General features: G+C 33.9%; 1 protein-coding gene across 1 annotated transcript; it reads left to right on the top strand.

The window, feature by feature from the left end:
• Window positions 1-398: 398 nt before the first annotated feature.
• Window positions 399-26,565, top strand: LOC111052084 (cytochrome P450 4C1). Its single transcript, XM_022338703.2, has 13 exons — window positions 399-586; window positions 3,696-3,867; window positions 15,546-15,652; window positions 16,023-16,116; window positions 17,110-17,304; window positions 18,001-18,070; window positions 18,702-18,828; window positions 19,373-19,436; window positions 20,135-20,244; window positions 21,448-21,516; window positions 21,818-21,986; window positions 24,459-24,638; window positions 25,037-26,565. Exons 1-13 carry the CDS (start codon window positions 566-568, stop codon window positions 25,261-25,263), a joined length of 1,605 nt encoding a protein of 534 aa, XP_022194395.2. The 5' UTR covers window positions 399-565; the 3' UTR covers window positions 25,264-26,565.
• Window positions 26,566-27,708: the final 1,143 nt, after the last annotated feature.

Raw genomic sequence — 27,708 nt, 5'->3', positions numbered from 1 at the left:
TAACACTAATTGACTAACATATCCTCATTCGCCTATCATTTTGCCCCTATTATATTTTATACAATCATGATAGCTATAACATTTATTTGAATTCATTGATCAAGAATACAAGGCATCCTGAGCTCAAACAATATATTGAATTGATTATATTGGAGGCCTACTCGTGCCAATCAAGGCTGCAACCTGGAAAATTGAACGGTAACATAATGGTGTGTTTTAGGGATGTACATATGACGGCAATTATATCACAAACTTGATACATGAAATGAAACTTAACAATCGATCAGGAAGGCGAACTTGATCTCTTTGAAGAGTGGCCTTTAATCGATTGTTTCTGTACTTATCAAACTTGCACACGTTTCAACAAATCAGACTTTATATATAGGAAAGGTAATACGAAGCAACTGGTTTCAGTAGATTTTCCACAGTATCGGTTGAACAGTATTGTTGTGCCATTGCAGTCTCATTGCGGACAATTTTCTCCATCCGAGGAGAATTAGTGTCAGGCATAGGCTGAAGTGGTCAGTGCATCAACTTGTGCTAGAAAAAAATCATTAGAGACAAGATGCGCTTCAAACAGCTATTGGTAAGTGCGCTACTGCTCAGTAGCCTATCCTATTTCCAGCTTACATATTTATCATCATTTCAACTTCTTTTGATTTATATCATAAGAGAATTGAATATTGCTATGGGATATACATACTATCTTTTCTTCTGGATTCATAGTTCAAGGTCAAATTGATTTACAATTTTATTGAGAGTTCACAAAAAAGTGAGGGTAGAATATTAATAATTTGTCACAAATTTTACTCGACCATAAGACGTTCTATTCATTTATATTTTTAAATAAAACGTTATCAAACTTTAATGTTATTGAGCATCTTAATAATGTACCGTATTCGAACTAGTGGTATTCTAATTTGCATTTCATTGGCAAATTAACTTATCATGGGCTCAGTTCAATATTGAAAATTCATTACATAACAACGAACAATTAATCAGAGTGGGGTTTTAGTTCAATTAGAAGAGGAAAATTGATAGTATCAATGTTGAGTTTATAATATTTCTTAATTTTTCTGTATGCTACTATTTTATCAATATTTGTGATATTCTAGAGTCCATATCAATCATATATTGAGATATGATTGTAGAATTGTTCAATTAACTCAAAATGGTAATAAAGCTGTTCTTTTGATAGGAAACAATAGACCTAACTAGTATTTTTCTTAGAACATATTACTTGTTTTTGGTAATTGAGCCTCAAAGTATTATACATTCAGAGTTTTATATCATAAATTTTAAAGTGTTTTGATAGGGCCATTTGAATGTTCAATTATAGAACAAAACTGGTAGTGGTGTCTTTAATATCTTGTAACTATTTGTAATATTTTTGTATATCTAATGTAGGCCTATATCCCTTGTATATATTTAAATTATTAAACACGAATCGTTTCGACATTCATGTCATTCTCAAGTGTACTTTTCCGAATCACTTGTTCTCAATTGAAAAAGCTACTGAAGAATAATTCAGTTATCACTGTAAATATTTCTAGCAGGAATTGCAGAAAAAATAATGGACAATAATTATTCTTGCAAGAATAATCTTGCGGTTGGCTTAAATCTCAAGAATAGGCTATTTTCTTCTTAATAATTTTTCATGATCTAGGTAGCTTGGGCCCTATGTGTAGCTTCATTTACATAACGAATTGTTTGTATTTGAAATTTTACATCGTTGAAATACGAAGAAGGATGATGAAAGAGCTACAGAGTAGGCCTACTAGGTAGTAGCTCATCTCCGTGAATCCTAAATTAAAAATAACCATGGACCTTTAAATAATAAATCACGAATATTATCTATTGTGATTTATTTATTGTTATAGAAAAATATTGCAGAGAAGCTTAATGAAATTTACATTTGACTTAGTTTAAACTGTGCCTCGGAATATAACATTGTAGAACAAGTCAAATAACTCATTATCGACTTGAAAACAATAAAAATGATTGAAATTTTTTTTAACATGTTGAGAAGGCTTCCTGGTCTGCCATATTGGTCAAAATTTCCAATTTAATATGGTAGTTGCTGAAATCAATTTTCCTTCATTGTTAAAGTGGAGATTTTCAACATAAAAACTTAAGTTATTCCATCACATCGACGACATGCCTTTTTAATGCAATGTGTTGGTTTTTGCATGAAAAATCCATTGTCAATAGAAACCGGTTAATCAGAAACCATGATTAAACTGACCATCCCAGTTTTTATTCATTTACTATAATTGATACGGTTATCACTACAATCACAACAATTAACAGCTTGACAATGTCAAGAACTTAGAATGTTCTGATAAAAACTGAGAATTGAAAGGAAATACATCGTTGAAATAGTTTTATGTTCAAAGAACTACCGTACTGATTAAGATTGACAATGTCAAGAACTTAGAATGTTATAATAAAAAAGAGAATTGAAAAAAATAGTTGAAATCGTTTTATGTTGAAAGAACTACCGTAAGATTGACAAATCAATGACGATTGACAATGTAAAGAATATATTGAATGAAACTCAGAATTGAGAAGAAATAAAGCATTGGAAGATCAATTAATACCAAATGTTTCAAATTTAATAATAAATAGATGAAATAAATTGCAATCTTCAATGAAAAAAATAACTAAGCTATCTTTCAAAAGAATTTGTAAGGCAATTAGGCTAACATTTCTAGTGATATGATCACAATAAGTAATATATTCCATAAAATGTCAAAATACTAACGTACGATGCTTTATAATTTAATAAAAAACGAGGCCTACATAATTATGAATAAGGTTTAGGATCTCATTCTACTAGTTGGGCTATTTCCTGCTATTTATAGTTTTTGTAGTTATAAAAGTACATAGTAGCCTATTAAAGGGTGGAATAATATTTACGTTTTATAACATTAAATTCAGATTAATATAGTATTATTGTAGAATAAAATAAAAACTTATTTATTTGTCACAAAAACAAGAACAATACAGTTTGAAACATACAAATTCAAAATAAAAGAAAAAATAAAGAGAAAGAAACACATTTTAGCAGCAGGAAGCTGTTGAAAAAAACATATAAGATTGATTATATACCTAGTTATAAGAAAAAAACATACAAAAATACATAATGTACATTTATGGAGCTCATACTGTATCTGAATAATTCAATAAAATCACTCCACTTATATGAGGTACTATTCAACTATTCAAATTAATGAAAACAATATAAAAACTTGTCCCTCTATCAAAAACTTTAAAATATTTTAAAGAGTAGTTTCGACCATTGGTCATTTTCAAGTTAAAATGTGAAAAATAAACAAGTTGCTACTGGATAATATAGTAGTTGAAATATTTCAAAGTTTTTAATAAAGGGTAGGTTTCTATTAATCTGAATAATATTTCTTGTACAGTACAAAACACTCGCTGGGTAAAGGAATGTAGCCTATTCAAAAATCAATATTTCTGATGACGAGTTAATAGGCTTGTACTTATTAGGCTACTCAACTGACAAAATTAGATAAGACTAATATAATATACGACTAATAGTACGATTAGATGCAAAAAATATGTATCCTTTGATTCTATTTATGGTACCTAATAGTGTAGCATAAATGCTGTAGATGTAGATAATGACTTGAACTCGTCATTTTGATGAATAATGTTGGTGATGCTTGTAGGATCCAAATGGGGCATGGAAACTTCTGCCAGCTGCAGGGCTGATTGTCTTACTCTGGTCAACTTTGAGGGGAATTCAAAACTGGCTGAGAGTATTCCTAATGGTGAGAAGACTGCCTGGTCCTGCTGGTCATCCCATTTTTGGAAACGCTAAAGAATACCTTTCGAAACACAGTGAGTTGAATCAAAGACAATATTTGAAAGAATATATATTCGGAATGCTCTAATTTTGGCCTCTCTAGACCAAGTTGAAAATGAAAACTTCGAAATATAGAACATCAAAATAAGTTAGACATAACATGATGAAAGTAATAAATAAATCTGCCTATATTTCTTTGTATTGTTTGTATATCCAGATAATAAGTTATGGTACCTACTTTTACTTCCAACTGAATAAATGTATTTTTTAAAAGATAGTTTGGTACTTGTTCTTAAAATTCAGGCTATCACTAGAGTTTCTCGATCAACTTCATGAGACGCAATATAACTTTGCATTCTTTAGAGCCAAAGACCCGGTTGCACAGAAGCCGGTTAAATTTGAACCATGATTAATTTCTCGGAATCCAATCAGAGAAGGCCTTTTTGATAAGACGGCTTCTCTGATTGGTTCTCGTGGAATTAATAACGATTGAAATTTTTGTTCAACTGGCACTAATTGTTTATTTGTAAATTTCAAACACAATGATATAATTCTGTAAATACTTCTTGTAATTCTTAGACTGCAGTTTTCGTTTTATTAGGTACCGGTACTTTTTCAATGCTGCTTTTAATTGAAAAAAATGAATAGATCTGTGTTGTCATTGATGAATATATGTCACTATATTGTATTGCTGTCACATCATAATCCTTCTTCATCTTATGCAGAGTAGCCTACTTATCAATGTATTGGAAGCAGTACTATAACAAATACAGAATGCACTGTGTATAGTCGTCACACTACAGGCAAACTTGGTACTCGGATTCATTACCAGAGTGTGCTGAATTATCTGAAGGCGGGTTCCCACATATCAGTACCATTACAGACTAGTCCAGTCACTATATACATTGGTGCATGCAATTTATATTGTAGTTCTGATTTTCTAATATATTATTTGGGTACATAAGAGAAGTCCAGAACCAATTTCTTCATGCAAAATTTCCTTGTGCTGGATACAGAGTGGCCCAAAAACCTCGTATTTTCGGCTCATTTTCCAGTTTTCAGCTACTTCTGCCAAATCTCGTTATCAGACAGGGAAATGTGCTCCCGCCTTTTTTTTAGATCATTAAATTCTGAATAAAATGAGATCATTCGGAACTCTCTATGAGTACTGAGCTATGATTTTTCAAAAATGAGTGAAATTTGAAGGAAAAATCAATTTTGATGAATTTTAGTTTTTTATCAAAAATATGCATAATGCAAGATTCTGGACCGCCTTGACAAGACGAGAAGAATGAAATCTACGATGAAATCTGAGCATTGTGTCAAAAGTTATAAGTGTTTGAAATTTCGATCCTTGAGGTGTCCTTAAGCGCGCCTCTCCACTAGGAAATACTGAAATGAATTGCATCTATCGGGTGATTCTCATAGAACATGATCTCATGAACTCATGTCATTGTGCAGAATATCAATATGAGGGCAATGTAGTTGGTGATGATGGTTGAAGCTGAAAATGAGGTGTTTTTCACAATACAAGGAGCATTGTTGTCAGGTGTACCTGAAAATCTATCCGAGGTAGAGCGCTCTCCCTGATCTCATATTGTAGAGCACAAAAATACGCCCAGAGAGATTTTGAATTATACATCTGAATGTTAACAATCGGAAGATATTCTTGATCAAAAACTAAAATTCATCAAAATTGATTTTTCCTTCAAATTTCACTCATTTTTGAAAAATCATAGCTCAGTATTCATTGGAGATAGAGAGTTCCGAATGATCTCATTTTATTCAGAATTTTATGATCTGAAAAAAAGGCGAGAGCACATTTCCCTGTCCGATTACGTGATTTGGAAGAAATAGCTGAAAACTGGAAAATGAGCCGAAAATACGAGGTTTTTGGGCCACCCTGTATCTAGCACAAGGAAATTTTGCATGAAGAAATTTGTTCTGGACTTCTCTTATGTACCCAAATAATATATTAAAAAATCAGAACTACAATATAAATTGCAAGCACACCCCCTTTTTTATGTCTATATTGACTGGACTAGATAGCCCAGTCAGCGAAGTGTTATAGAGGGAAAAGTTTGAAGACAATTTTTAACTCCGCAGTTCTGTTTAGGGTAGTGAGGAGGTAAACATATCAAAAGTCCCCACGCGTACCCCCTGTGCTAACGGGGTGGGGGTGGTTCAAAGGTACCATTTTTTGGTTTCTCGCATATAACTCGAAAATTATACATTTTACAGACATGACTATCCTATAAGAAATTAAAGCTTACATAATTTCCTACAATATTGATTCAACAATAATTTTTTTCCATATCTCTTTCACTTTTCGAGATAACCGCTCTAAACCTAGCTCTGCAGTGCAGGCTGGTTGCTTGGCTGAATCGGACTAGGCGCTGAGACAGCAAGTAAACCTAGCGCCGCAGTGCAGGATGGTTTCTTACAGCTTGGCGTTGTTGTCATTCGAGATGGGTGTCTGGCTTGGAAGTGTTTCGGCCGCATTGCAGGATGACTGTTAACGGTTGCCGGAAGATCAACAGCTGGATTTTTTTCGTTATTTTTCGTGATAGAGAAATTCTGATTGCAGATTCGTTCTCAGCGACCCCAAGTTTAGCCTAAAGGCTCAGAATGTCAACAATGTTTTTAAATAATTGAAAATCATCATGAAAAGTCATTAATATGGTAGTATACCCCGTTTCTGGTAACTTTTTACTGGTGACTGGAGTTATTATTGACACACAAAAATCAAAATAATCTTGAGAAAGAAAACTGCTGATGAACGCGAATAAGACCGCCACTCCATTGTTCTATTGTTTCGGCTGCTTGGCTGAGCCTGGCTGGAGGGATCAAATAACCGACTGGTTTGATCTTTCGTCTGTCCGCTAGGCGGAGCTACGCCGGCCATTGCTGGGTGGAAGATGTTACAGCGGCCGCTCGCATTCCCACCAACGCTGCTATTATTTGCTGTCTCAGCGCCTAATCCGATTCAGCCAAGCAACCAGCCTGCACTGCGGAGCTAGGTTAATAGCAGCGTTGGTGGGAATGCGAGCGGCCGCAGTAACATCTTCCACCCAGCAAAATGGTCAGCGTAGTTCCGCCTAGCGGACAGACGAAAGATCAAACCAGTCGGTTATTTGATCCCTCCAGCCAGGCTCAGCCAAGCAGCCGAGACAATAGAACAATGGAGTGGCGGTCTTATTCGCGTTCATCAGCAGTTTTCTTTCTCACGATTATTTTGATTTTTGTGTGTCAATAATAACTCCAGTAACCAGTAAAAGTTACCAGAAACGTGGTGTACTACCATATTGATGACTTTTCATTATGATTTTTAATTATTTAAAAACATTGTTGAGATTCTGAGCCTTTAGGCCAAACTTGGGGTCGCTGAGAACGAATCTGCATTCAGAATTTCTCTATCACGAAAAATAACGAAACAAATCCAGCTGTTGATCTTCTGTCAACCGTTAACAGTCATCCTGCAATGCGGCCGAAACACTTCCAAGCCAGACACCCATCTCAAATGACAACAACGCCAAGCTGTGAGAAACCATCCTGCACTGCGGCGCTAGGTTTATAGAGCATCGAATTCTCTTCAATTTGATGTGTAATTTAACAAGTTTACGCACATCCCCGTGACTGTTGCAGCAGCTTCAGTGTCGAGTGTGAGATCTTCAGTTGTGCAAAAATAGACCAATTGACAAAGAAATTTGGAGAGAATGTTTTGAACACAATTTTTGACTTCGTAGCTTTGTTGGGACCAGTTAGGGGGTGAATTAATCGAAAGTCCTCGTCCCTACCCCTTGTGCTAAAGGGATTGATTGATTGATTGATTGATTGAGTACTTTATTTATGTAGATTACAATATATACTGTCTTATACACTTATATACAATAGCTTACAATACAGCAAAGTTATAGATGAATTTACATTATATAGACTAAGAAAATAATTGTTGAACTGTATATGATATGAAAAAGCAATTTGTAATATAATAACTATAGATAATAATTATATTGTTATGCATCTACATAAATTGGCGGAGGTTTGGACATATCAATGTCCATTCTTCGGAAAGAATATTAAAAATATCCTCCCCACTAACTCTCTACCAAAACGTTAATTTCATTATTTAAACTAAGGATTTATTTATTAATGGAAATATTGTGAAAGTTTTAATCAATATGAATATTTAAGAGAAAAAAAACAGAAAATTTATAAAGTAAAATAATTATATAGGTAGATAAGATCAATAATTAATAATTGATTAATAAAATGAAGTATGCTGAAAGTAGATCAGGGTAATCAACTTTCAGTAATATACAGCAGTATGCAGTGAATAATTGAAATAACATGAGTTTATATAATATATATATATATACAATTCGTTCTATAACAGGTTTAAAGGTTTGTATTTGTGGGATGGGTGGGGGATGGTTGTCATGTGATCGTTCTAGGGCCGGACAGTTTCAGTCATTTGTTCCAAAAGATGTTTTTTTAAAGTCAGGATGAAGCTCGCTCGGCTCTCGATGGACCTGATAGAAACAGGAAGTGCATTCCATGCACGACAGGCACTGACTAAGAAGGATTTTGTGAAAATAGTAGTTCGATGATTGGGTATCCTTAAAGTACTTTCTCCGGTTCTAGTATGTGAAGCATCTATCCTCCTACCTTCGGAGACAAATTTGAAATCATCTTTAAAATAGTTCGGATTACCGTATTTCAAGATATCTCTAACAAGCTTGACTATTCGAAAAAGCCTCTGATCGGGAAGCTTTAATGTTGAACTAGCAATGTGGGCTGGGGTGATATGATCATGGCGTTGGAGAGAGTAGACGAAACGTAGACAATAATTTTGGCAACGCTGTAGTTTATCATTCAGAGTGACTTGCATATCGTTAAGAACAGAATTACAATACATTAAATGTGGGAAGATGAGAGATTGAACCAATAATAATTTAATGTTTCTAGGGAGAATATCGTGCATTTTCTTCAATGCATGCATGGCTGAGAATACCTTTTTACAAGTTTTGTTCACTTGTTCTGACCAGTCAAGAGTATTATTCATAATAATGCCTAAATTTTTAACTGAGCTACAGTAAGGAATGTCATTACCATCTACACTAATTTTGTGAATCGATTCATAGTCAATATTGTTTATAAGACGAGAATATCCAATTATAATGGGCTGTGTTTTGATGGGATTAAGCTTAAGGCCATTTTTCTTTGTCCATTCCACTATCGAATTGATATCCTGATTCATTATTCCAACTGTTTCGTTAATTTTTGTTATGGGACAGCTTAAATATATTTGAAGGTCGTCTGCATAAGTATGGAAACTGGAGAATTTGATAATGGAAGAAAGGTCATTAGCATACAAAGTGAAGAGGAGAGGGCCTAAAATTGAACCTTGTGGTACTCCATGCATAACGTTTTTCCAAGTAGACTTTTTGTCACCGACAGATACACATTGTTTCCTACCTAATAGATAGGATTTAAACCAAACTAACGAGTTGTGACTGAAACCAAGAATAGCCAACTTATTGAGAAGGACTGTATGATCAACAGTATGCTTTAGAAAAATCAAATAGGGTGAGGATGGTGCATTTTCTTTGGTCCATAGCTAACCTTATATCATCAGTGACACGAAGCAGAGCTGTTTCAGTTGAATGGAATTTTCTAAAGCCTGATTGAAAGTTATGAAGCTTACTATTGTTGTCTAGAAATTTTACAACTTGAGCATGAATGAGTCTTTCTAGCACTTTGGACAATGCAGGTAAAATACTAATTGGTCTAAAATCCTCAACTTTATTGGGTGATGGAACTTTATTTAGAGGGCGAACCAGAGCAAACTTCCAGTTTTCAGGGAAAATGCCTTCTTCAATAGACTTGTTGAAAATGTATGTAATGGTTGGTAAAACAGCAAATAACATTTTCTTGATAAATTTAATAGGAATTTTGTCAACACCCGTAGCATTACTATGAATACGTTGAATTGCTCTGAAAGTGTCTTCTTCTGAGATTGGATGGAAATGAAATTGATCAGTAATTGGTAAATCTAAGTTTGTAACCTGCTCTTCAAGATCATCGATATGATTAGCAATGACAACTTCGTCGCGTTGGTTAGAGTGTGAAACGAAATGGTCATTTATATTGTTCAATGCTAAGTCAATTTGTGGATTCGATTTCTGCTTGCCAAGCCCGAATTCTTTTATTCCCTGCCAAAGTGATTTAGAGTCTTGTCTGTTGTTTGTCATAAACGAATTCAAGTACCTAATCTTTGAGTTCCGTAATTCCTGTTTAACTCTATTTCTAAGGCTCCTATACTCTATCAAACTGTCCAAGTCAAATGTCTTTTTAAATTTTCTATGTGCTTTGTCTCTACGTCCCATCATCTTAAGTATGTCTTCAGTCATCCACGGTACTCGTCGTTTTCTATTAATCCTCCTTGTCACATAAGGTGCATGTTTGTCATACAGAGTCAAAGTCCAATTCTCGAAAGTCTTGACCATGTCATCAACTGAGGGTAATGCTTCAATTTGATGCCATGGAGTCTGAGCCACATCAGTCAGGAAGGCGGCTTCATCAAAGTTTTTGAAGTCTCTATAAGTGATAATTTTCTGTTCTGGCTTGGGTATCTTATGGGAAAGTACACAGTAGATCAAATCATGTCTAGAAATAGCTGGGACTGAGATTTGGCCTGCTTGAACAACCTCATTGGGATCACTAACAATGAGAAGGTCAATGAGTGTGTCTGATTCATTAGTATGATGAGTTGGATCGAGAGGTAAAATAGTCATGTTTAGGCATTGGAAAATTGTAGTCAGTTGAAAGTAGTCAAAGTTCCGATTTGTCATGTTCAAGTCGGTGTTCATATCCCCCATAACTAGTATACGGTTATAACAAGGCATAAGAGAAAGCAAGGCACTTTCGAAATCTGTGAAATGACCTATTTTTGGTGGGCGATAACAGATACCAACGAGTAATTTATCAGTACTGGATAAGGATAATTCAAGTAGCATAAACTCTGGTCTTGAACAATACTCTTGTTTAGATGTGATTAAAACTTTTGTTTTGATACCATCTTTCACATAAATTGCTACACCCCCACAAGCTTTATTTAATCTATCATTCCGGAAAAGATTATATCCAGGCAAAGCAACAAAATTTGATGGAATACTAGGCTTCAAAAATGATTCGGAAATTCCGATTATATTGAAGTCCTGAAAACGGAAGATTGCTCTGAGTTCATCAATGTGGCAGCTGAGGGATTGTACGTTGAGGTGAGCAGCCTTGAAAAGTTTTTTGAAAGAGTGGAGCTTATTTGCTAGAAACATACCTGCGTCATTATTACTATTATTGAAATAATCATACCTACTTGAGGGCGAGCGAGCTGACGTGTCAGTGAGAGGCATCATGGAAGCAGCAGACCAATCGTGAACCGACCTCAGAACGACACATGACGGGGAAAATGGGGATGAGACTGATAAAACTTAACCTAAATGAAAAAGTCTCTTGATTCGAGTGCATTCAGTATGCCTTGGCAGTTCGGCTCCCTTCACTATTTATAGCACTAGTTCAAAAAATTCACTAAACACAATAAGATGTAGATGTGTGGAGTTCCGGTGATGAATAATCCTAATGGTGAATAAGATGAAGATTGAGGAAGAACTTGTAGTGGGAGATCTAGTCCAAGTGAAGATAGAGCGAGTAGGTATCCGGTAGTGGAAGAATCGGGTCCAAGTGGAGGTAGAGCGAGATTCAGATTCAGATTCAGATTCAGATTCCTTTATTCATGTCAGAGTCCAGCAGATAATCCAATGTGGTGGGCAGTTTGCAGTGGTAGATGCTGATGGGAGCGAGCAGGTGGGGGAGCGAGAGAGAGCCAGGGCGGCGGCAAGAGAGAGCGCGTGCAAGAAGTCACAGGAACCAGGTCTGAAAACAGGAAGAAAACTCCAGCAGAAACACAGCAGAAAAAAGTACAGAAAGTATATGAAAATCATTAAGAGGATAGACAATTAAAAGAGAGTGTTCAGAGAGATGGAAAATAAGAACGAGAAATATGAATCAGTAGATTGATTTCAAATTGCAGTTGACGGTTGTTAGAGAGAAGAATGTGAAGAGAGGACTAAGCTGTGTGAGAATACACATAGATTATGTAAGATTATTGTCTAAAAAGGTGGATGAAGAGAGAGATATTAGAAGAAAGTAGTAATATCCGGTGCATAAAATGAGATAGATAATAAGAAAATGAAATTGGAGGGATGAGAAAAACCGAAGGAAGAGAGAGGGAGTGAGTAAGAGAGAGCGAAGGGATTGATACAGATAGCATAGAGTACAGTGTTAATGATCTGGTATAGAAATGAAGTAAGCATGTCTATATTATTAAAAATATACAGTATAACTAGTTTTGAGCATGAATTGAGCTAATTTGGAGGGAGGTCAGAATGAGAAGAGGTAGGAAGAGAAGAAATTATAGAAGTTACAGACAGGTAATACTGCATATAAGAAAACAGAATAACGGATATATAAATAGAATACGCGAATAGAAGGTTGGAATGTGACTATGGTGAAAATCACAATAGAAGTGCCAATCAAAAGTTTACCGTCATTATTACGATGACTGTTATTTCTGTTATTGTTGTCAATTCCACGAAAAGTCAACTTGAATCCTGCTGTAAGTTTACTATACACACTAGTAATATACATGTGGAGACTGGATTCAGGCTTTGTTGATAAACAGAAATGGATTTAATAGATTATGGATTGACAATGAACTGAGATGAGGAAGAAGCGTTATAAACTCAGCAATTCGAAATAGGTTATAAATGTATTATTAAAGTGAACTTAGGTTTCGGAGCAATTTTCATAATTTTATCAGCAGTGGAAAAGGTTCTATTTTTGTACTATGCTATCGTTAGATAAAAAGTGACACATTGGATTAGCTGGAAACATCATTCGGTTATGTCTAATGGAAAACTAGTTTCCTGATTGAGTATTGGATGATTCAATCAGTAAAACGTTTCAGTATACTAGATGAATAATTGCTATAACTAAATTGATATAGCTTTATTCCAGTTATATTTTTTCCATGAAAACAGTATTATATATGTTCAAAAAAGCAAAAATTAATTTTAAGATTTGTAAACATAGAATCCAGTTATATTTTTTCCATGAAAACAGTATTATATATGTTCAAATAGCAAAAATTAATTTGGTAAAAATGGTATCTATAGGGCAATTGTCCAACAAAAAATAAAAGACTGAAAAAATGAAAAGAGAGAAGAGTGATGATTACATGAAGAGGCACAATTGAAATAATGAGAGCTCACCTTTAGTAGGAAGATATGACGTGCCAACACCGTGAAGTGTTTACTGGAGGTCGGCAAGACGCTCGGCGGTGTAGATGCGTCGTCCAGGTCCCTCTCCGACGGCGTACTTGATGCGGCCATCGACTGTCCACGTGTTCCTTATCCCGTACTTGTTTGCTGCTGCGTTCAAGAGTGCCAGTCGGTGTTTCGTCAAGTCCTCCCTCACGGTGATGCCAGTGTTCTTGAGCATCCGCTTGGCTGCGAACACCCTCTGCCTCGTCCGGTAGCCGTCGAACCTCACGATGATGGGACGATGACGCTCCTTGCCTGCTGCTCTGCCCGTGTCCTGACCTGGCTGCTGGATTGGTCCCACTCGATGCGAACGATGAATGTCGTCGATCTTCAACTCCACGTTCAGCTTCTCCTTGCAGACTCGCTGAACAATCTGGTCGGTGGACTCCCCCTTGGTCTCCGGAATTCCAAAGAATCGCAGGCAGGTACGGCGACCATATTGTTCAAGATCGTCGATTTTTAATTCTGTCTCCTTCTCAATTGCTGCCATCCTCTGCCGAAGTTGATTATTCTCACCCTGCAATCGATCCAATTCGGATTGGAAGAAGGAGAAAGCCTCTGCGACAGCTTGGTTACTTCCTTGTTTATCCTCTGTAGAATTTCGTCGGCTAGTTGAGTTGTGTCTTGACAGGGAGGGGTCGTTGACACATGTACCGTTGCACGCCTACCTGCCTTTTGTGTGGGAGTTTCCTGCTTCTTGCTGTTGCTCTTCACCATGTTGCAATAGATAAACCAAACTGTGGTCAAACTAATTGGAGGTTATGTAATACTATTTATTGTAATTACTGCGTAATTACAATGAAAATCAGACTTTTAAAAATATGTTATTTTGGGTGAGGGATGAGGGTGGTTTAAAAATTACAGTTTTCAATGTTTTGCTTACACGCTCATATCTTGGGGAAAATGCGTTCAACCGACTTGACTAACAATTCAAAAATGAAGCTTGATCTCACACTCAACACTGAAGCTGCTGAAACAGTCGCGGGGATGTGCGTAAACTTGTTAAATTATACATCAAATTGAAGAGAATTCGATGCTCTATAAGCTCATGATCAGCATGGATTTTGCCCATCGATATTAAAAAAGTTATAAGAGCAAAAATAGCAAAAAATCGAAGGAAAATGTGTCTTTTTCAAAAATGTCACATCTTTTAGAGCGGATATCTCGAAAAGTGAAAGAGATAGGTAAAGAAAAACTTGTTGAATCAATATTGTAGGAAATTATGTAAGCTTTAATTTCTTATAGAATAGTCATGTCTGTAAAATGCACAATTTTCGAGTTATGTGCGAGAAGCCAAAAAATTGTACCTTTGAACCACCCCCACCCCCTTAGCACAGGGGGTAGGGGTGGGGACTTTTTTAATATTTTCACCTCCTCACTACCCTAAACAGGACTGTGGGGTGAAAAATTGTCTTCCAAACTTTTCCCTCTATACCCTTTTTCGAGCATTCATTGCCTGGACTAAGAGTCTGTGTCCGTTCTAATACAAATGGCTACTGTATCCTTTCCATGAGTGGAGTCCCTATTTAGTGAAGTCCACGTTATATGGCAGTGAAGAAAGATAGGTCGATCTTTCTGCCGATTCTCTACTGCTTTACTTTTCCCTTCTATAGAAGATGGCTGATAAAGGTATATTCTGATGTGATTTCAACTGTTTATTCTTGTTAAAACTAATCAATTATTCGTTCAGAAAAAATATTCTTTAATCATTTATTGATAATTTTCATAGTTGAGATCAAATATTTTGTTGATTAATTATAATCCTACATTGCTGGAAAGCGATCTGTCGCGGAGCTAGAAAAGGATAGTGCTATCTGCTTTGTCGAATTATAGACAAGGATAGCAACACCAATGTTGATCAAATACTGTGATTATAACGTGAACCTGATCATATTCCCAATTTCCACTCAGCTCGAATGAGCGAGTATGGATACTTCCATTTTTTAATAGGTATGCCTACTCATAAGGAGAATATTTTCACTGCAACGGACTCTGACTCTATTACTGCTAGGATTATACAGTTATAATATAAATACAGCTTATTCACTCACATACGTTCTATGCTGCAGTACGGTAATAGATAGTCAGCACTATTTGTATACAGTAGGAGTAATAATATAAATAATATAGGTACCGTAATATTATAATCATTGTATTTTTAAACATGATTTCATTCCACTGGTACCTACCGTACATATCGGTACATATTATGCGCTAATCCAGGATTTCACAATATGTATTTTTCTGTTCAGGGAATAACATATTCCACTCATTTTTTGCAGAATTAATAGATGAATTGACCTTCAAATTTCTGACCTTTCAATTTTTTTCAGAATTCTTTGAATATGCTGGTCAATGGAGAGAGAAATTTCGGAATTTCCACAAAACGTCAATATTTTTTCATCCAGTGATAATTGTGCAGTCTCCTGATGCAGTTCAGGTGAGTCTGAAGTGTAGCCTACCTGATTTACAAAGAAATCAAGTATATTGTCATTTTTCTTTTAAATATCTTAGCCTCTCCCAATTTATACGAGGATTTCAAAGATTTTCCACACCCATCATTCTTATTTTTTCATGGGTAAGAAAGTGTGAAACTTTAAAAGAGAAGGATTCTGTATAGCAGTAGCCTATAGAGAAATAAGAGTTATTTTGCAATAAATTCAATAATTTAAAATAACTAATAATAATCCAGATTTGAGTGAAAATCAAGCTATTCTATTGTCTGTCCTATTAAAGTCAAATTATGGGTTCATTTGCTTGTTAGAATAATTTGGTGACTATAACAATGATTTATTTTTGGATTTTTCTAGGCCATTCTGAGTAGAAAATTCAAACATGCAGAGAAAGGTTTCATCTACAAAGGACTGCAACCTCTTCTTGGAGAAGGGCTTATCACAAGCAAAGGTAAAATTTGAGTTGTAATTTATTATCCTAAAATAAATCATGACGGTCAAAATTCAATTGAAAATTTGGTGCAAATCCGTCAATTGAAATATTGACAATTCAGTAGAAACGAAAGATGAAACATTAGGTATTAATGAATCAAAGAAATAAATTACAGGTACTTTAATTTACAAAATACTGTACATAGAATTAAAAAATACTATAGAAAGAAATATTAAGCTCATATAGAGCTGCAAATTAATTTTCTTTCTTTCAACGTGAAAATAGCTTTAACACTACTGCAATATTCACTTGATCACACTTATTATTCTTCTCTAATTGTCTTCTTGTCAATCTGCTTGCACTAAATTATTATCATCTTCAGGATTAATTGTTTGATTATCACATCAATTATAGAAGATAGTACAGTTTGTGTTAGTCAACTGTTTACTATGAACACTATTCAAAACGGTTTGAGGTACATGACTGAAATTTCTTGTGGAGAATTGAAATAATATTTAAAAACGATATTTTGTTTGGAATTAATAATTGTTTAAAATTGAAAAAAATATTTAAAAACGAATGTTGAAAATATTAACGGGGAGTACCAAATAAAAGTAGCCTATTGTCTACGTTACTCACCTTATAAGTGTATAGGTAGGTACTGTACCCAATAATACAAAAAGATAACCAATAAGTAGTGTTATGCCTTGTGGAGAAACTCATTATCGATCTATTGATAGTGTTTAAAGCATTCATAATTTTTTTTTTGTAGTTCTGACAAAAGTGTAGTGTTTCTTCATGTTTTTATATCTCCAATATTCCAGAAACGATTATACAGCCCACATATTATAGCAATAATTAAAATTATGATGAACTTTTCCATTCATCCAAAGTTCCTAGCTCAGGACTCATTCAACTGACAAACGTCCTCATTAAACAGATATATCAATCGATTATACTGCATCTGCATGCATCAATCTGATAGAAAAACTTCATAAACTGTTTTTCTAGATGAAAAGTGGCACAGTCATAGGAAATTGATCACACCAACATTCCATTTCAATATACTTGAAAGCTTCCTTGAAGTGTTTGTATCTCGAACAAGAGACTTCATGGTCGATCTGCAAGAAGCAGTTGTGGCAGCAAATGGAGGTTTCATTGATGTCAGCCCCCACACCCGTCGCCTCACTCTGGCTTTCATTTGTGGTGAGCCTCATCTAGTATTTTCAATTTTAACTATTATACTTTCGTTCAAAGATAGTGCAATAATAGTTTGGATTGCAATGAGAAATTTGTCTATTAAATGAATGTTATCAAGCTCAATCAAATATTTATACTGACAATCCACTGTTGTTTAACTGTTTTATTTTGGAATATTCCATGAGTATCAGACATAATAAAAAATGTAGCTTATTTACAGCAGCTTCCACACTTTAATATTAAAAAAATGATTCTCATAATTTATCACAATTCCTCTTCAAAGTTTCAAACTTATTCAAAGAAGTTGGAAAATCAAATTTATACCAGTCAACCCTAGGGGATTCCAGTCTCACAAGATGTCAAAATAACGACACATAGCAAAACTGGTTATTCCGCTTATTCAATGGAAACCGTGAAAAGTATTTCATTGTTACAATGAAAAACAAGAATAATTGAATTTAATTTCATGATTATTTCTTATAATAAAATGACGAAAACAAATGAAGGTTGCCTGAGTATGATTCTCACAAGTGGTTAGGAAATCAATTGGGAACAAATTACTTTCCTACAATTTTTTTTTTGTTTATTGTAATTTAGCTTTTATAATCTAGTTCTAAACGCATATAGAATAATGAAATGGAGCAACAGAGTCTTGAAGAGTAAATAATAATAAATAAATTATCATGTTCTTCGAATTTTCAGAGACAGCAATGGGAGTACCTTCCAGTGGAAAGAAAAATAAACAAGCTGAAATTGTTGCTGCAATGCATAAGTATGTTATCAATTCAAGTGATTTGTATATTGGACATTACCATAGCCACCTCCAATAAAGGAGGTGGCTATGATATTAATCGTATTTAATCAACCTCATGTTTTTGAATTTTTTATGTTGGACTTCAACTGAGACTGGTAGGAAATGCCTACTTTTCCAATAAAAGAAAAGTTTCTCTCCAACACCATAAATATCACCCTTCCTGGAAATCTTTCAGAAATGAATATTTTTACCAATTAAACCGTATTTCATATTCCAATTCATATCCTAGGATGTAAGGTGTTTGTTGGAGAGTGTCAAGAGAAAACCCTTGTTTGATGCATAAGGCTATTTATTTATTTCAAATTTAATAATTTCTAAAACAGCAATAAAGATTCAGAAATGAGTTCAAGAAAGCTCTTATTGTTCGATAGAGAATTATACTTGGGAGGCTTCAAGACTTATTTATTATTATTTATAAGATTTTGATTTTTGAGTTTCAATGTGTTCTCTTCGTCACCAGTAAGTAACTACTCTTCCATTAACGGAATTCTATGAAAACCTTCGCCTTCGCACTGAAAACTTCATCGAAACTGAAATTGATTCGATTTATTCCTTTACAGTATAGTCTATGTTGAATAATATGTTATAGGTTGGAGGAAATAGGAATCTATAGAATGGTGAGACCATGGCTGCTTTCCGAATGGCTCTTCCAGTTCACACAGAAGGGGAAAGAACAAGAAAAATACAAGAGGATTTTGCACGACTTCACTGATGAGGTTATTATACACTCCGATAAAAATGTTCTATATTTTCTTGGGCCTATTAATGTTTAGGTAGTGTTCTTATCAATATCAGGAGACATGTTTGAGGCAAGCCGTTGTCTCCATTGTGGATAGATAAATAATAAATATCAAACTTTCAGTTTTAGCTATTCTGTACCTTATTTGTCTATTGAGAAATTATACACTACGGTATATTTTAAAAAATTTCATGCTGTAAGTTTGTGTGGAAATATTATGGCAATTTAATTTAATGTAAACTACACCATTAACTATAACGTAGGCCTAGAGATATGCGGTTGAATGCTTTATTGGAAAATAATAATACTAAAATTCAATACCTAATTATTCATGAATATTGATTTTTCATTAAAAACTTGAAATACCACTTTGGAATGTAGGCCTATTGTAACTGATTGCAATGAACCCATATTTATAAAATTTGTTCCAATCAAGTATATTTTTGGAGATGATATTTTGTGATATTCCTTCATCATAGGCCTATCTGTCTAATTCAGATGGTAAATTTGAATGATTTCAGGTGATTAAAGAAAGGAGAGAAACACTATCACAGCTAGGAAAAATGTCTTCCGATGAAACAGATGGTGAGATTTTCCTTCTTTAGTAATATATTATTGTAATTTTTGAAACTGAGGATTCAAGAAAGATTGTTCAATGAATACCTCTTGAAACGTTCACGGATTCTCTTTATTCTATAGAAGATTATCGAAATTACAGAGAGTTTCATTTAACAGTAATAAGACTATTTTATTATTTTAAAGATAGAACATAACTTTTCCGAACTGAAATTCATTTCATTGAATTGTTGTTCATTTGATACCCGTGAGTTAAGAGGATAGAGAATATAGTCTATATTATGAGAATGCATAGTAGAAGTAGGGTGCTCACTGCTCAGCAGTGCTCATGCAGCTGCTCTTGATGTATCAGTTGCATTTGTATTTGTATGTTTTACTGAAGTGACTTAGCTAGCTAACTATTGTTCATTTTTATATTTTATCCATTAATTTATTCATAAATCTGATATCAAAACATTATTACATATAAAATTGAGAGATCGATGGAATAGTAGACCAGTATAATAAATTACAGCTGTAAAATGGGTTTCTTTCCAAATTCCAATTCTTATTAGTTCAGTGAATTAAATGATGAGAACGTCTTAAATAAAAAGCTGTAGAGTTTAAAAATAATAATAATAATTAAAATTTTATTATATAATGATTTGGATATATTGTATTCCACTTTCATTATGAATTGTTTACATTGTAATTATTTATCTTTTCAGATTTCAAAGAAAAGGCAATCTTCATGGATTTATTGATAAATTCTTCTCAAGATGGAAAAGTTTTGACAGTGCAAGATATTAGAGAGGAAGTTAACACCTTCATGTTTGCAGTAGGTCCAAATAATTATTTATAATACTTTATGATTTTAATTTCGGCTATTACAATATTAGAAGCAGTAGTATTTAATGCGAGTATCAATTGGGAATATTCTAATTATTACCGTAGGCCTATTCAAGTTGTCACAATCTGATATCGTAATCAATATATCATGTAGGCCTGCTGGTTGACTAAGATGTGAAATCGGTAAGCTACTGTAGACTATATTGATAATATTCGTCATTGAAGACTGATTGCCTTTGGGGAATTTCAATTCATCTTTGATGTTCTTTCTCATTTATTGAGTTTGGGAGTTGACCTCCATGAGCAGACTTCCGGCTGTATTAGTTAGCGCTGCTGCAGATTCTCAAGGTCAACAAAGGACTCACAATAAACCGTTTTACTGCAATCATTGATCGGAATGACTGCTTATTGCACAAGACGAAATTTTCGCAATGGATCCTATAATTAGTGGCAACACGTGTGAGTTGTAGATATGTAGATTCTTGGCTCTTAAGCAAGGCAAGCGACTTAGTTATTTGCAAATTTGCATCGGAAATTGCCTGAACTTAGGCCTATACCAGAAGAGGAACTAGTTGTTCACTGACTATGAATATGTTAATATTCTTCATTTTTATTTTCTCAGTCATTCTCCTTTACATTTCAGGAATTTTACACTTAATTCTATGTGGTAATCTTGATACAAATTAGGTCATAAAAATGAATTTTTATACAGCAGTTTATAGTTAAATACAAAGGATTCAGGATCATATATAGACATGTGATTGATCAACTTAGATAAGAATGCATTTCCATGCAATTGCTTCCCGAATAATGGAAATTAAATAACTAATACTAATAATTAATAAATCTTGAACTGTGCTTATTTATCCGTTCAATATAACCACTAATTAATAATTTCAGCTATGTACACTGTATTTTTATTTTTATTCCACAAAAAAGCACTGAATGAGAGAGAAAAACTTAGGATACTTCTTTCACCATTTCTTTCCCAAATTTAGATAATATTTTAAAAGTCCGAAATGAGGTTATTTCTTTTCTGAAATTTAGTCCTTTCCACTCAAAAACAACAAAACTTTTTTAATGAGGTGATTGATTGATAGCCAAAAAATACAGTAAGCTAATAAATCAATCTAATAATTGATTATTTATTTTGATAACCACGAATATTATTATTATTATTATTGATTTTCAGGGCCAGAACACAACTCAACTAGCAATAAATTTTTGCTTGTATCTACTTGGTCGCCATCCTAACATCCAGGTAATTAGTCAATCGGTGATAGAAAATTATTGTCAAGTGATCATACTGTACTTTATTTTTCCTTGTGCATTCACTGTTCACGTTGCAACAAACAATTTATTGTTGCAGAAAATATTACCAAAATTAATTTGATAAATTCTCAATCAAAATTTACTGTATGAACTATAAATAGACAAGATTTTAATCTTTCAGAGAATATACTCTTGAAATTTCAAATTGAGTTTTGCGTCAAACATTGCTGCCCAGAGGTTAGCACACATTTTTGTTGGAATAATCTTTTTTCAATTGATTGAATCAACAGGAGCAAGCGTTTGAAGAGTTGGAAAGTATCTTCGGAGACTCTGAGAGAGAGCCCACCATGGAGGATATAAAAAAGATGAGATATCTGGGAAATTGTATCAAGGATGCCCTTCGTCTGTATCCCAGTGTTCCAGTTATCGCGAGGCGCCTCACAGAAGATGATGAAATAGGTAAGATACCAAAGATCCAAAGTAATCCTCCCTACTTTGATGTTTATAGCTAGTAGCTTTCTGTAAATCATAAACCTGAGGCAACTCTTTCAATTACCGGTAAGTAATTTGATAATGAAATGGTAAACTTGAGTGAAATTGAAGCTTTTGACTATTTATATCCATTCACAAGCTATCACTCGTGTAACACAATACTTGAAAAGTATCAGTCAACCACTGCTCTGTTATTTATAGCACTCATCTTGGTAGATTCCAATTATCAATTGGAAATGATGAACAATATCCTTTATGTCTATGTGCTTTGATACTCGATCTGAGCTTCTACATTTGCATCCGATATCTTCAGGCTATTTGATCATTGAATGAGTAAGAAAGAACTTATTTACTTCATCCGGTAGCTAATTAACTGCAGATGAAGACTATACAAGGTTGACCTCATTATTCAGATTAAATTGAAACTCTTATCAATTTGTTTGATCAATGAATCATTGAACAAGTGATAAATGAACGGAGGTTATCAACTAGAAGTGTAGAACTTTATAAGTGAGGTGATCAGCCTTGTAGCCTATTCTTCCTTTGTATTCTGAGTAGATTGAGTCACTGGTATACTAGCGTGCTGGTATATCCAAGTATCATCTACGATCAAAGCCTTGCGTAAATCCAAATATTGAATATTACTAAGTTAGTATTCTTCCCTCTAAGGTAAATCGCTTGATGACGACGGGAGCGGGAGAATTTCCAAGCCATGGTTTATGCCATGGTTAATAATTTTGCCGTCACCGTCTTTCGATTCACTGTAGTGGTGTGCACAAGGCTATCAAATATTGCCTACCATTCAACCTCTGTCTGATATTGACTGAGGAATTTCCGTATTAGAATCGTATTCCAGTTATTCTAGAATCATAAGTGAATTGGATTTTTGAATGAATGTGCACTTCAAATAGATAATTTTTTCTAATCTTCTAGGATCTCCAGACTCAAAATGATATTCAAGTATTTCTTGGTTTGTGGTCTTGTCTTCTAATTTTTCCTTCTGGGCTAGTAATAAGAAGTGAGTATAGAGTATAATGAGTGTAGAATGTAGTGAGTATTACATTCTATACTCACTGGTAATAAGCTGTTAACTCCACCATCTAAAAATAATTATAGACCTTACAGAATCTTCATTCAAATTCTTGATCAAATCTCTCGAATCCCCGCCACACGTACCCTGAAAAATCGTGAATCTCCAAATGTTAAACGTACAAAAGAAACCAGATGAGATACGTCATACAGTAGACGGTTTGGAATCGCTATTATTATCATAAGAGACACTTGAAGAGGAGTTCTATATAAATCACATAAAACATGGAGTACCGGTACTGTAATATATTGATTTATCCTGTTTGACTGAAAGATATGTTTGGATTTCCATGGAAATCTATCTGTCTTCTGGATTAAATCGGAGTATGGTACTCCAAGTGTTCCTCTGCTTAAGTAATACTGATGTATGAATTTAATTGATAGCTATGAAAATATATAAATTATACATTCAACAATAATATAAAATTCTCAATAAATAATTTCATATTAACGGGTGGAATTACTATCCATCAGGCTGCTCTGTTCACCACCCTCTATGTAGAGGTACGGTATATATCATCCACGAGAAAACTATTCAATAAGAATTTATCATAGAGTGTAGTACGGTATCTCTTGTTTACTAAGCTGAAAACGAAATTTCTCTACTGACCTGATTAGGCCTATTTCTCAGTTGGAGGTAGGCCTACCTGTCGCATTCAATCCTAGCTAATCACAATCTTGCAACAATCAAATCACAACTGTTCATTGCAGCATAAGAAACAATGATATCTTTTGAAAATATCGGACAACACAATATGATAGTATTTAGCAACCTACGGTTATTTACTGTTAAATTTGATTCGAGACGTGATAATGAGTTATGAGTAGCAGGTCTATAGGAGTTGGTATTTGAAGCGCAAGCTTTAGATTAGAAGATACAATGTTAATAGAGCAAAATATCATTTACCTTATAACTGTACTCAGCCTTACTATCTAAGAAATTATTTTAGACCTATGGTTTTAGGCTTTAGATTGATGGATAGAATAATTACGCTATTGATAATATTAGTGAAGTTATTCATCATAATATTGTACTCAGCCTTAAGGTTGAATTCCCTGATGATTTCTTGTTATATGCCTACGAATCTTGAAATTTTCTTGCCCCGAAACAATCTGAAAAGTCCTATCATAGATGCATATGCGAGTGAACTTTTGATTCTAGATTGGAATAATTGAAGTCTGATTTCCATATTTGGAGAAGAATGATATCGAGTCAAGTACTTATGTCTAAGTACTGAAAGTAATCTTCAGTTCTTGGAATTAATTTATTATGAGAAATTGATCACTTTGAACAAGGACTTGCGAATTTGAGAGAAAATCAAGACTATGGAATTATTTTTCTGATGACAGATGGACACACCCTTCCTAAAGGCGCTGATGTGTTGATTCTGCCATACGTTCTTCATCGTGATCCTCAACAATTTCCAAATCCAGAACAATTCGATCCCGATAACTTTCTACCTGAAAAGAGGAAAAATCGTCATCCTTTCGCTTACATACCATTCAGTGCTGGACCTCGAAATTGTATTGGTGAGTGCATTTTCTAATAATTATGATCACTAAGGTTAAGAAGTTTTATGAACTAAGTGAAGAATGTTTTTTTTTCTGAGACCTATTATATAAGAGTGGGATAGATTACTAATCAATAGAAGCATATTATCAAACATTGTAATTGCGGGTTTCTGAAAGTTTTCTGTTGAAGAGAAGCAATGTTGAAGAAAAATTTTTTATCATGGAAACGACAAGAAGATCTCATTTATTCCAATTCGTCGATTTTCTGGTTTCAAAATGAAAGCAATTCACATTCTTAGTTTCTGTTATAAGTAGTGTATCCTTTTCCAGAATTCGATGCTGGAGGATCAGATTATCTATAATTTAAACCTACTTGGAGTAGACGTCTGAAATAATCTATGTTTTTCCGATTTCAGGCCAGAAATTTGCAATAGTAGCCGAAAAGACAGTGATCTCGGCTATTCTACGGCAGTACACCGTTAGGACAAAAGAAGGTCCTCTCATTGTTGTGCCCAATACAGTTCTTGTCCCGAAATCTGGCATTAGATTGAGTTTCACTCCTAGAGTGAGAAGAAGAACTGATTTACAGCAATCCGATCTGAATATAAAAACAACACCTGTTGTTGAGGATACATATTTTTAGACCTTATTGAAAGTGATCATGTGAAGATAGTGTTCTAAGACTATATATTTGCGGAGAACGTCGAATTGATTGAAAAGTGTGATAGATAATTTTTATTATTATATCAAGTATTAAGGAAAAGATAATGGATCTATGAGACTTGCTGACCGGTTACGACTATGCTACTAAATTAATTATTGTGAAATATATAGAAAATATGTTCTATTAGCAACGGGAAGATAAGCTATTGTATAGCTGATAATATGAATAAATTGATTAGTTCAACATTGTATTGTATTTTGATTGATTTGTATTGATGCAGCAGTGAAATCTAATTTAAACAATTAGCATTGGTTGAGTGGAAAGTGATGATGTTACTTATAATGAACGCTGACAGTTTAAGTGAATCTCACATATCAGCTTAGATATTGTAACACGTTCAAAGACAATATTAATCTATTGCTAACAATCTATTCATGTATCGTGAATGTATGAATTCAGTGAATCTATTTGGATTGATGTTCACCAGATCTACCTCACTTGAAGTTACCGGTAAAAAAATTGATTATATGGGGAAATATTCAAGAAGAATAAAAAAATCTTAAAATTTACTATTTAACTTAAACTTGTACTTTGCAAACGTATTGATTAAAGATAGTTTGAGTCTATTATAGATTGGAAGGTAGATTGATTAACAAAAATATCACACCACAATATGGCAGTTAATTCGAGCTTTGAAGGTGACACATATGTCTAGGAATAGAATTTTCCAGTTGCGAATAATAATTATGTTTCAGATTTCGAGAGAATATACATTGATAGAAGGCCACAGTTGTTGAAGATCTCCATAAATGTTCCTCAAGTGAGTTATGGAAGCAACAATATATTATGTAGTAGGAAGTACTTAATATTCGTCGTTCAATTTATTTTGTGACTGAATACCGAAGTTGCTCTGAGAAGTCTTGAAGAGAAGGAAGTGAGAAGAGTACTGCTTCTATTTCTATGAACAAGTAATCCTGACTTCATCTCAAACACCTTGACCTATTCTCATCTTGGAGAAGCATCAGTAACTTCTTCAGTGAATATAAGCTTGACTTTGTACCGGATATTTTCCCACAAGCATAAACCATATTCACACTAGGATCATAGAAGCTGTCCTTCCTTCACAGCGCTCTACAAAGCTTTTATTCCTATTCTTATTGTATACCTAATAGGACGTGTAAAGTTTTGATTGTGCTCATTGAATATTGAAATGATGCCGGTCATTGATTATTGTATGTTCCAGTCAAAAAAGATGTTGAAATAAAAAATGTTTTTATTCTATATTTTGTGAATATTTGAAGTTTGGTTTTTGTTTTAACGGAAGTTTCATTATCAATTTATCTAAATTTGAAATTCTTTGTTTTATTCTGATTCATAGTTTCAGATTGAAGATTTGGTGTTGAAATTGAAGTGAACATAACCTACATAGTATTTGGATGATTTGTGACAAAATCAGGAAATTGAAGAAGTTTTGGGCAATAGCCTGTTTTTTCTTTTCCGACTATTGTATTGTTTGCTCTATCTAATAAATAAATAAATAAATAAATATCAACTGATAAACTGGAACAACGTCAAAAATATTGCTATCGAGTGATAGAATATGATTTAAATGTAAAATATTGAAGAGAAATTGAGTTGCATGAATGATGCAGTCTCTATTTCAAGTGAAACGCTCAGTGAGAAATATAATATCCTCGAGTTAAAGATCGAATCAGATATCGTAATATCTCGAGCTATTTCAATTCAAAATTCTCATTAACTCCCAAATTTAATGATCGACAAAGGTAATGGAGAAATAGAATAAGAGTTGAATTCGGTTTAACTGTAATCAGATTTTACTCAGACATTGCTGTACTAAAATAATACGTTTACGATTGTTGCTCGTTATATAATATTAAAAGATTGGGGAATGTTTTGAGAAACTTGTGAAGAGTTTGCTGTATTAATTGTTGTAGAACCTAACTTACAATATGGGATGAACACTTCTAGAAATATACATTAAATTCATCACCAAGTGTGCATAAATGTTTGATTCCTACTATCAGCAGCCCTGCTGGCGCTTAAATGGTTAGCTTCATACATTTTTGGCCGCTTTTACTTTTTTATTTCAACATAAAGCTCAATGAACAATTAAGTTCTCGATATTCTCATTCATTAGCTTAACAAAGATTGTTAGTTTTGAAATATTTTTCCTATGTATCTTAGGTATGTGAATATAGCCTAGTTATTGAAAAGTAAATTTAGAAAGTTTAGTCTCTTGACAAAATTAGAGTAAACATATAAAGTGAGTAATAAAACATTCAACAGGAGCTTTTTATTTCTAAATCAAGGCCTAAATGTCTTGTAAGTGGACTAATCACTCCACGAGTGCATCGTTATCTGATTGAATGTCACTCAAGGATATCTTACTTTGAATACATGAAG

This window comes from Nilaparvata lugens, chromosome 3 (assembly GCF_014356525.2).
Source record: "Nilaparvata lugens isolate BPH chromosome 3, ASM1435652v1, whole genome shotgun sequence".
Lineage (NCBI taxonomy): Eukaryota > Metazoa > Arthropoda > Insecta > Hemiptera > Delphacidae > Nilaparvata > Nilaparvata lugens.
The sequence above is the reverse complement of the archived record's forward strand: the minus strand, read 5'-3'. Positions and strand labels throughout refer to the sequence as shown.